Source organism: Elgaria multicarinata, chromosome 21 (genome assembly GCF_023053635.1).
Source record: "Elgaria multicarinata webbii isolate HBS135686 ecotype San Diego chromosome 21, rElgMul1.1.pri, whole genome shotgun sequence".
NCBI classification, from domain to species: Eukaryota; Metazoa; Chordata; class Lepidosauria; order Squamata; family Anguidae; genus Elgaria; species Elgaria multicarinata.
Window position 1 is genome coordinate 11,012,371 of NC_086191.1, and position 11,610 is coordinate 11,023,980.

Consider the following 11,610-nt stretch of genomic DNA (forward strand, 5'->3'; position numbering starts at 1 on the left):
CATTATCTTTCTCACTTCCCTTCCCACCCAAGCATTAGCTTTCTCCAGGAGAGGAAAATAGAAAGCACCACCGGAGCACATGATTGCTCCCTTCTTCTTCTTCTTCTTCTTCTTCTTCTTCCTTGCTCCTGAGCCACGCTTTCCATCGGATCAGGCTCCCGGCCTGCCTTTGCTTGTAGCCACAGCATTCCACCGGGCTGGGGAGATTGAGTTCAGGCCGACAATGGAGACGTTTGTTTCCTAGCTGGGTCCAACAGTCAAACGTGGGCGGCTTGAAAGAGTCGCACACTCCCAGGACTGCTGTTGGGTCCAGAGGAGGACACTGGGAAGGCAAGGGTGGGCGGAGCAAGACAGGCTGCAACAGAAACACAGGGGACCCAAAATCCCCAGGCCCCATCCCGTTTCCCCCAACCACTGATTCTTTGGGGGGGGGGGTTTCCCAGCTTTTGTGCAGTCTCCCCCCCCCTTTCTAAGAGGTGGAACTGCCTCTCCTAAGGCTCACTTACTGGCAATATGGGCTTTAATCTAAAATACGCTGGTATTTTATGGCCCAGACTTTTTAGTTTTGGCCCCACCAACCACTGGAATGCAGCCCCCGAGAGCTTTTCTGTTCGTTAAAACACTTCTAGTGGTGAACGTGAACGATGGAGACGTGTGGCGCTGAAGAGCAGGAGTTACCTCTGAGCAGGAGCGGCCTATCAGAGCGTTGGGATTTCAGAAACAGACGGCGCCTTTAAAAGAAGCAAACAGGGCCTAGCGTTGATTCCTGGTGGGAAGGAGCATAGAATTGGGAGTCAATAGAAATGGCTACTTAAGGGGTTGTGCTGCCAGACAAGCCAACATTCTGCTAATTTTGACATAAAAAGGAAGGTTTCATTCCGGCTTAAGAAAGCATAGGAGAAATCTTGATACAAATGTTTTAAATAAATAAATAAAACTTGCAAGTGGCCTCTCTCCCTTCATGCACCAACTTTGCTACCAGCCTCTATTTCCTTCCCCTGCCAGGACCAAGATCCATCCCTCACCCCATATCTCACCACTTCTCTCCTCTGCTAATCAGTTACACCAAACCATTGCTTTTAGTGAGTCTGTCTCAATCTTTGAACTAGAATTCTGTACAAAAGAACAGTGATCCTTTAAAAAACCCTATTGCTATGATCTGATCTCCTGAATGTGTGCCTTTAATTCCTTTCAATAGATTACTCCTGGGTTAAGCAATGGTGTCTTCAGTCTCTAAACTTCTCCTTAAAGTGCATAGCTTTGGGACACTCGGTGCTCAATGTTAAAAGGTCCCTTTAAGTGTCAAAGTTGCATGTCTGAAAGTGCACTCAGGCATACAAGCAAAGAGGACACTTGCTAAGACAGTTGGGTCTGGCCTAGTCCAGGTTTTGGCAAATTCTAGTCCCATACCAGGATCACACAGCTCTAACCGACAATTCCTGAACATGACAGCAAGGGGGACACACTAACTTAAGCCCCATACATGGGCTAGAGAAGGAACAAACCACCCAGAGAGCTTTGGCTATGGGGCGGTATACAAATGTAATAACAACAACAAGCTGCAGACCTGCAGCCCCTCTGTGCCAGAATAAATATTTACAAGAACGTTGAAACTAAGAAGTGGTGCCTGAGCTTAGCTGCTTTTTTCCTCCTCCCTCCCAATTCCTTTTCCTTTTATGTTGCTTCTTTTTAAATTGTATGTCTAAAGACAGGGACTATCTCATTATTAATAATTGTAAGCTGCTCTTGAAGACTTTTTGTATGTGTGTGTCTTTTTGAAGAGCAGGGTAAACACGCTGTAAATACATCAACAATAAACAAATAAACTTGTTGCATGTTGCGGACCCGCTCCTGGCCAGGAGATGCAAAGCAAGCTGAACTGTCTGACTCATTAGCAAACGGAGCTGGTTCGCTTGTCGCGTCGTCCCATAAAAGCAAACAGACGGTGCTGAAAAACCACAGGCCTCAGAGCTCACGTCTGCCGTCTTTTAATTATCCCTTGTAAATTAATCCGTCGTTTTCGCCCAGTGCATGCAAATGCAATTTAACGATTGCTGGTCTGCATAGCTCCTGGCTCAACTCTTCCTACCCCCACAGTGGCTGTGAAGGAGAGGCTGGAGCTGCATTCGAATCTCCCCCGAGGATGGATTTTATGAAATATTGAGCGAACCGATTAGAGAAATCGGCAGTCCCAAGTCCCCTGGTGTAGAACTGGATCTGGAGGAAGAATCAAGAAAGGGATTCATCCTTCTAGCTCCACCTCAATGCTACACAGGGCATGGTTATTTTAAAAAATAAATTAAACAAAATCTAGATACACCTTCTCAGCTTGTTAGCTAACACCCAGGAGTATTGGGGACCTGTCCGTAGTCATTTAATAGTGAACATTAACTCCGTGCATGCTCAGAGGCACATTTCTTGGATTATTTCCTCACATGGCTCACAACAAAGCTGTAGTCTGGTTACTGTAGGCAATTGCTTGTGACTGTTTAAGGACTACCGCAGGGTGTTTGTTTGCACTAAGTTGCATTGGGACTGTGAATGTATCACGATTCCACACACACAGATGGAAGAAAGAGCACAGAATGCATAAGTAATAGGATACATTATTATTATTATTATTATTATTATTATTATTATTATTATTATTATTATTTGTATTCCTTCTTTTGCCCAATACTTACGTTCAATCTTTCCTCCAAGGAGCCGTTCAAAGTTCTCCCTCCTTCCAATTTATCCACACAACAACCCTGAGAGGTAAATTAGGGCGGAGAGATTGTGGCTAGTGAGCTTCATGGCTGAGCTCAGCCCTCCTCGTCTATTTTGCTACCAAACTAGAGCCTCAGACTCCTAATACACGCCCTCTTTTTTATTTTATTTTTATTTTACAAAAACAAGTCTCTAGTCCTTAAGGAGGAACCGGGAAATGCGGATTAGGTTACTTGAATGGAGCGGAGGGGGAAGAGTTGGCTGAGACACTCCTCGGAATGGGGAGGGGGGAGAGAAGTTGGAGAGGGGGCGTGGTTAAAGAGCTCGCTTTCTCATTGGCTGGTAGCTTTTTTCCTCCGCCGGCCCCGCCCACAGCGCACCGTTGCTAGGAGACGGCCCAAACAAAGGTCCAGAGAGGCCGGAATGGCAACGCACTACAGTTCTGGCCAGGTGAGAGGTTCATTTTTGGGAAGGGGGGGTTCTTCCCCCCCATAGAGACGCCCCACCCCCTTTCCAACACAGAGGTTTGAATGGGGTGGGTGGGATGGCCAAACACAGGGAAGAAATCCCCCCCCCAATTTTCTCTCCCCATTCAGCCTTCCCAAACCTGGTCCCCTGCAGAGATGTTGGACTGCAATTCCCAGCATCCCCCAGCCACCTGGCTGAGGGATGCTGGGAATTGTAGTCCAACACCTCTGCAGGGGACCAGGTTTGGGAGAAGGCTGCTATAAACAATGGGGTGGACTTGATCCCCCCCCCCCAGTTTATAGAGAAAACTGGTTTGGTATTTGTTCCAAAACCCCTGTAAAGATTCAATTCCTCCCTCCCCATCTCCTTCCACCTGCACACAATAAACCCATCTTTATCCCCCACCCCAACCCCCGGTCTATCCCATACCCCATCCAGATCCTTTGCCCCCTGAAGGAGATCTTGTCCCCTCTGCAATCTCCCCCTCCCCACTTTAAACTATTCTGAAACTCCTCTCCAAATTGAGACATCCTTTCTCTTCCCACCCCCAACCTCCCCACCCTCTTTTTGTGTAATTTATCCTCCTTTTGGTACATAGCCTCCCTCACGCCAAAATTGGAAGGCTCCATTCAGCCACATCTCTTGTTCTCTAAGATTTCTCATACACATGCTTCCTTTCATGCCCAGCTTCAAGGCCATGAGGGCTAGAAACTTGGAGTGTTTTTGTTTGTTTGTTTGTTTTAAAGGTAAGAGTCCATTTGCACCCTCTCGGCTGCCTCTGCATTCACTTTGTCTCATGCTTGCCTCCCCCTCTTTGTTTTGCAGTATGAAGACGCCTACATTGCCCGGAATTTGCAGAACTGGAACCTTCCTAGAGTTTCCAAAGAGGTACGTCTCTTAGAGCTTTTGGTGCTGTGGTGAGGGGAAAAAGCATCAGACAAAGCCATGGAGGAATGGAGGCCTCTCAGCTGTTATTAGCAAGGGTAGCTAAATGTACCTTCCATGTACAGGAGCACTCTATCTCTGGGTAGCCTGTGCTGGGGACATAAAACGGGAGGATGATGCACATATGCCCTGCTTCTGAGTTTCCTAGAATGGAACCTCCATATGAGAGCCAGTCTACCTCCCCAGATCATATACCGTATACGGAAACCAGGGTGGGATGGGGCCATTGGGCCGGTCCAGTAAGGCAGGTGTATGAAACCTCTTTCAGCCCGAGGCCTAAATGCCGTGCCATTCTCAGGGGGCCAAAACACCAGCACATTTTCACTTTAAGCTTTTATTGTCAGTAGCAAAGCCCTGGGGCGTTTCCATCCCCCCCCCCCAACAAATAGCAGTCAGGGGAAAGGCAGTGGGGCCTGGGGAAGCCCAGAGGGCTGGATTGGAACCACAGGCTAGCTGGATCTGGCCCAAGGAGCTATGCAGCTGCACCTCTGCTTCTCCTTTTGGCCCCCTTCCTCTTCTGTCTCCCACCTGCCATCATTCTCCCCCCCCTCTTTTCCCCCCACAGCATCCTTCTGCCCGGGAAGGTTACACCCAATTTATAGCCAATGACAGAGGACACCTGCTCCCTTCGATCCCGCGCTCCAAGGTGAGGCTCTTCTCATTCCCCTGTTCACAGTGGATGGACGAGGGGACCTTGCTTTAATTTGAGAGTTGTGCAAAAAACAAACCACAAAAAGACCCTGTTGAATACCCTTGGCCAAGGTCAAGAGTCTTCACGTCAGGATTAGCCCCATTGCCAGGGCCATGTGCACGTTGAGACTCCACAATGACACAGAAAATGCACTGAGTTCAGCATCCAGAGATGTTCAGTTTTCGTTTTAAGTTTCTAGTCCTCATGGCTCAGTAAGCATGAAAGCAATTGCTGGAGAAAACAGCCGCGTTCCCAGCCTCTTAGGGGACAACCTCCTCCCAAGCAGATAAAACAACCGCCTCCCAATTGGATGCACTGCTTTGTCACTGCTCCGCAGGCTTCCCCCTGGGGTACCTATATGGGCACATGGGATATGCCACTAAAGATCCCTCCGGCCAAAGTGAACCTCACGACCCGCTCCGTCAACGCGGCTGCCCATCTCACCGAGTGGATCAGCAAGTCCACGGCCCTGAGCAACGCCTGCAACGGCTTCTGCCCCCAAGTCACCGGCAAGGTAAAAGAGGGGCAGGGTGGGTGGGTTGGTAAACACCTGGATCTTTCCAGTGTATTTATTTTTGGTTTTAAGTACGTCATGCTTTAAGGCACAATCCTACACATAGACAGAAAAAAAGGGTCCTAGAACTCTCAGCATGCCGCATGTCTTAAAACCTGCATAGGATCGTGCCCTTAGTGACTACCCTGTTTCCCCGAAAGTAAGACATCCCCCGAAAATAAGACCTACTTCCAGTTTTGCCTCTCGCTGTAATATAAGGCATCCCCCCGAAAATAAGACCTTTTTTTTTGTTCAACAATAAATGTGTACCGTATTCTTCTTCATGGAAAAATAAGACATCCCCTGAAAGTAAGACCTAGCACATCTTTGGGAGCAAAAATTAATATAAGATACTGTCTTATTTTCGGGGAAACAGGGTAGTTTTTTAATATAAACATTGCACCTGAACAGTCCCTTGACTTGAAACATATTGGGTCTTCACCTGGGTGTTAGAATGGAACAGAATTGTTATTAGCGTGAGCAACAAGCCATTTTGCAACATTGTATCTTAAACACAACAAAACAGATACATCAACTATACAACACTAACATACAATATACAAACCTGCAACACTAATAAGCAAGTAAAACTAGCAGGCTAAAAATATATATTATCTTTTTTGACTGGGAGTGGGTGGGGGGGAATTACGATTCTGGGCACCAAAACAGACCTTATTTGAATGGCAGCTGTCAAAAACATTGCAGTCTTTACTGCCACCCAGTAGAAAAGATCCATACACTTTGGGCCTTCATCTGGGTGTTGGAACAAGCTCTTGACAAGGTATTTTTTTAGTTTAGGTGGGTGAGGGGTGGAAGGCAGCTAAGGAACCAGAGCACATGTGATATAGGTTCATCGAACAATGCATAGCGCAGAAAAAGGGAGAGGTCTTTTTCCTCCCTCTCTCTTCTTATGTACTTACTAAACCAATCAATTCCAGCGCATGCTTCAGCTTTCTCTTTCATTGTATGTCCCAGTGCTCCCCTCCGAAACACACCACACGTGCTCCCTTGTTCCCAGTGGCCCAGGGAGGCACCGAAACCGTCCCATCACCTGATATGGCCAAATTTGAATGTCTGCATACCTCCCTATATGCCAGTGTGCAAATATCATGCATCAAGCTACCCTTTTACCGTCCTGCCTCCGGTTTCTCCTCTCCCCACCGTCCCTGACAAGCCAAGTGGCTTTTGTTACATTGTGCCTGGCGGAAGTGATCTGGAGGATTTGAAAACCTGCACATTTTTTTTAGCGACCTTTGAGTTGGCCTAATAAAAATATTACACCAATATGGAGTTGGGATTCTCACCTCCAACAAGGCTGCCTGTATCACAATAAGTTTGTTCATCTGTGAGATGGAACAACTATTGTTTTTGCTACCTTGCAGGGTTGTTGGTAAGAATGGCTGAGATTGCCAATACAATGGGCTTTGATCGGTTTACCAGAAGGAGCGCCTTCTCCCATAGGTTCCTGCCTGATTGCTAAGCTAGTCTCTGGAGGCTATTCTCTGGCTACTGCCACCCACAATCATTCAACAGGCGGCTATCAGGGAAAAAGCCTTCTCAGGAGTGCTCCCCCACCCCCAACTGCAGAATGCCCTTCCAAGAGAAATCCGCCTGGCATCTTCACTATAGACAACAGCTTATGACCTTCCTTTTCCAGTAGGCATGTCATTTTTAACCTGTTGCTCTAATTGTTAATTTTACTGCTGGTTCCTCAATGTTTTGTTATTTTGATACTTTTATTGTTGAATGTTTTGTTATTTTGTTGTTTTGCGGGGTCTTTTATGATTGCAGACTGCTCCAAAAGCATTTGCCAGTTGGGTGGCATACAAATCTAACACATCACTCCAAAATGTCAGTTCCTCATATGTATTTTGAAAAGATTAATCAAAGGCCGCAACCTGATACAAAATTATTTGAGCACAGTAGTTGAATGTGGTTTGTTTTGAATCATGGGTTAGCATATTGTCTGAATGCAAATCATGCAGTGTGACTTCTTAACCACCCTGAACAACCCAGCAACAAACCATGGGTTCTCAAGGTGGCTTGTTCAAGAAAATAAGCCACACTGCATGGTTAACAAGCCACTATGGCTGCGTTCAGTCGTTATAACCCACCGTTCAACAAACAACCCACAGTTCAAACAACCCACACTCAGTTAGTGTGTTGTGCGAACAGCTCCTCGACCTCTCTCTATAGGCAGAGAGAGAGAGAGGCCTGCGATAATGCCTTTTTTGGCCCACAGCCAAGCGACCCCCCGGCACGTATCGCGAAGGAGACTTCTGCCAAAGGAGGTCAGCCCTCCACCAAGGGTTCCGAGTGTCCCAGTTTGGCGGGGGAAATGCCTGCTGAAAAAGAAACTGAGCACAGGGGAGCTACCACACCCAAGGGTCCCCTCTCCCGCCAGCCCGGTTCTATTGACGTCCGGCTGAAAGAAGACTCTTCGCCTGATACCCAGGCCTCCCAGCAGCTGGAGGCCAAGGAGCAAACGAGAAAAAGAAACAGCGAGATTCCCATCTCCCGCCAGCCAGGCTCCATGGATGTTCGTCTGAAAGAGGCTGCAAGCCCTAAAATCCCTAGCCCAAACCGCCCCAGCTCAAGAGAGTCCATGCCCAGGAGAGCCGTCTCGGCAGACGCCTCGCCAGCGGGTTGGCCCAGGTCAGCGGAAGGGAAACCCAAAGGTGTTGCCACCCCTGAGCTATTGGCTTCGTACCGCACGGGGTCGATGGAAGCCAATCCCAGAAGTGGCCGTTCACCCGAGGCTGTGCCGTCCAGCCAGCCTTGTAACAAAGGGCAGACACGGTTCAGATGTTCGGAAGATCCCGAAGGAAACAGATGTGGATCGGCGGGAAAGGGGAGGCCTCCCTCTTGCCTAGAAGAACAATCCAGTTAAACCTCCGTCCGAAGGTCAAATCAAAGAATTCTATTACCGATGACTGAAAGTTAAAACAAGCCATTCTGCTCCGTCTTTCCAGTCATTCTGGTGTGTATGTGTGTGTTTTCTTTTCTTTTCTTCTCGCCTGCCAACTGCCTCATCCCACCTTGAAGCATCTGATTTCCCTTCTCTCCATGGTCTCTCCCACAATTTCATTTCTCTTTGGCACTTGCAACTTAGTATCTCTGCAGGAAGGACCGTCCATCGAGTTCAGGCGAGGGCGAACTGGTGTACCAGCAACAGCCGCGCATTACTCCCAACTTGTTCCAACCCCAGAAAAAGGAGAATTAAATCTGTACTTCCCAAAACAATGCCCAGGAGAAGACAGGCCCAGCTGGTCAAGGAGCAGCAGAACAACCTGAGCTTGGCAACGAAAGAATAAAAAATAAAATAAAAATCACACGGACTGCTGAGGACAGAATGGTCATGTCACACCTAACGGGTGTTTTCACGGTAATCAGCACTAAATAAAGTGAACACAACAATATTTTTTCCTCTCCCAAGAGATTTCCCACCCACCCCCCAAAAATGACCCATCCCCTAATTGGACAAATGTCAAGTCAGTTCATCATATTGTTTTGATAAGATTAAACTCTGCAACCAAATGAGGATTGCACCCCCCTTGGTGTGGGGGGAAGGATTCAGGGATGTGATCCTTCACCTGCAGTCTGGGGTGATAAGAGATTTTCCACCACAGCATAAAGCAGCCCACCTCTGCCTTGTACTTTGGTTCCCGGGAATATTTTCCTTTTAGCCTCACATTTGCCTCCTGGGAAATCCATGTTCTGTGACCAGGCATGTTTACAGGGCAACAGCCATTTTATGAATGAGCTATCTCCTCCCCCTGGCAGCCATTTTGTGAGAACGCCCATGATACTCTCTCCAAATCCCAAATAAGCCCACCAACACCAAAAGCTTAGGGCCTTCTGCTCTACGCTAAAGGGCTTTAGATGCTACCCCTTACGACAGTATTGTGTATTACTTCACTTACTTTAAATCGGGATATGCATTTTAAAAGCCATCCCGCTGAGTGGGGCCCTGGACTCCTGCCCCAAAGTCCTACCCTGACTGCACCGCTGAACGTGAGAGAGAACATGAGATGCCCTTAAGGAGCCACCAATGTTGCTAATGGTGGGCAAGCCACTCTTTGGGAAACTATTGATATTTTCTATTAAGGAACTCTCCAATAAGTTTCTGGGGAAACTCCTGGGAAACTCCATTGGGTGGGGGGGGAGAGAGAGACCACACCAGAAGAATTCTGCTCTGAAGGCTTTAGATGAATCACACCATTTTCCTCTTGTTTATGCCAAACACATCTGCAAAACTGGTGAGAGGGGGGGAGAGAAACCCAGCTAATTAGTTTGCCGAACGCCGACGGAATCCATTTCGGGACTCGCAAGCTTTCAGACTCATTAACACCCAGGCGCATACCGAAGAACAGAGAATTACAAAACACACATGCACACCCCGAAACCAATAATGGAGGAGGGGGAGGGGGGGAAAGCAGAGAGTATAAAAACATCTTTTCGGTAATGGGCACGTGTAATTGGCTTAACAGAAAAGAAGGCATTGGCCTCGTGTTCCGGAGGAAAGCCTTGATCTTTTCAGCATCAAAGCGGCAAGCTTTTAAAGAGACTTTCTGAAGCCACCAGGGAGATCTGTGACTCGTCTCCCTTTTGATAAGACTGTGTGTCGTGGGAAGAGAGAAACAAGCTCAATCTTCTCCCTTCCTCCCCCCCCTCCCCGCCCAAACTATTTTTAGCATCAGTAAATTGAGGCACTGCCTAGGTTGAGGGATTCTGTATCTAGGTGCTCAACGTTGAGTGCTTTGTTGCCGTTTGTAACGGTAAAGAAAATGGCCTTTTCTTCATGGCGGAACATCAGTGGGAACTCTGCTTGTGAATACGGACCCCTCGGCCACTGAAAATCAAGCGCCACCTGCCATTTTCTTAATTTCTAAAATGGTAGCCGTCTTAGACTTGCAGCAAAACCATGAAAGAGTCTTGTGGCACCTTAAAAAACAGCACGTTCGTTTTTTCTGGCATAAGCTTCGGTTGGACACACACATCTGATGAAGTGGACCATGTCTATGAAGAAATACCAGAAGAAATACACTTGTTGGTCTTTAAAGCACTACAAGACCCTTTTGCCCTTTTTCTTAGTCACACTAAAATGGGCACCAGGCCGGCCTTTTTATAGCGATCCTACAGACATCATTCTCAGAGCATGGATCTGTATGTAGCCAAAATGGGGAAGGTATCAGCAGGTTTTAGGGAAACCTGAAAATTTGGGGGGGGGGGGAGGGAATACCCCCCAAATCAGTTTAGGGAGAAAAAACTTGGGGGACGTTGGGAAACTAACACACCTCCAAAACAGTCCCCAAAGAGGATTGAGCATGCTGAGTGGACAAAGAATATTGACTGTTGGGAGAAGGGAAATGGAATGGCGGGCATGGCTGGCTGGAAACCTAAGCAGGAATACTCCATTGCAACATTTTTTGGAGAAAGGTCCCGCTTGCATATAATAATCAGTTCAAGAGTCACCAACATTTCCAGACCTGTAGCCCAATTGTGCTTTTATGATGCCCGCTCATTCCATACACGTCTGCGAAGGTGCCACTGGCGAGACCCAGATTAAGGCAGGGCTGCGACCCAGTTGTGCACTAGCTCAGAACCACTCTGAGTGCTGACCCGATATACCGGCTCAGAATCAGGTACTGGCAAAATGCCTCTCCTTATAGAGGGGTTATTGAGGGTTTGCGCATTGGACTCCCCCACAGCGGGTGGGTGGGTGTGCCTGCTACAGCATGTCTCTCTATGCGCAGGTAATGGACACCCTTCCCATTACAAGGAGAAGCTCAATGGTGGAGCGCATTGGTTGGATCCAACTTTAGTCACGCTTAGCACAGACCCAGGGTGAAGGTAGCCACAGCTAATTTAGGTGTGGCGGATTTTAATGGGTCTACTGTAAGCACAGACTAGGTCTGCATCCAAGGAGAGTTGGGTTGTGCCGTTGTTCTTAAAATGTGCCGATGCATTTTTAAGCCAGGCCAAGTTCTGCATGCAAGGCACACAATGGTCAGCGGACACGAGCCCTGTGGTGATCCATTTTCTATCAAGGGAACATTGGAAGCTGCATTCTGTTGACTCAGACCTTGGTCCATCTAGCCTAGTACTGTCAACACAGACTGGCAGTGGCTCGCCAGGATTTCAGGCAGGAGTTTTTCCTACCTCACCTGGAGATGCCTGGTATCAAACCTGGGACCTTCTCCCACGAGCCTGGTTTTTCCTCAAAGGTTTCCAAAAGGCTCTT

General features: G+C 47.8%; 1 protein-coding gene across 1 annotated transcript; it reads left to right on the forward strand.

Moving 5' to 3' along the window:
• Positions 1 to 3,121: 3,121 nt before the first annotated feature.
• CFAP126 (cilia and flagella associated protein 126) lies at positions 3,122 to 8,256 on the forward strand. The gene is made up of 5 exons (XM_063146268.1): positions 3,122 to 3,159; positions 4,003 to 4,065; positions 4,688 to 4,768; positions 5,151 to 5,327; positions 7,609 to 8,256. The coding sequence occupies exons 1-5, from the start codon at positions 3,133 to 3,135 to the stop codon at positions 8,254 to 8,256; spliced, it is 996 nt and encodes a 331-aa protein (XP_063002338.1). The 5' UTR covers positions 3,122 to 3,132.
• The last annotated feature ends 3,354 nt before the right edge of the window (positions 8,257 to 11,610 follow it).

Bases quoted from the DNA above. Each gene is read 5' to 3' on its own strand.
- CFAP126 (XM_063146268.1), top strand. From the start codon at position 3,133: ATGGCAACGCACTACAGTTCTGGCCAG. The intron at 3,160-4,002 runs GTGAGAGGTTCA...TTTGTTTTGCAG, and splicing joins CGCACTACAGTTCTGGCCAG to TATGAAGACGCCTACATTGC. The intron at 5,328-7,608 runs GTAAAAGAGGGG...TTTGGCCCACAG, and splicing joins GCCCCCAAGTCACCGGCAAG to CCAAGCGACCCCCCGGCACG.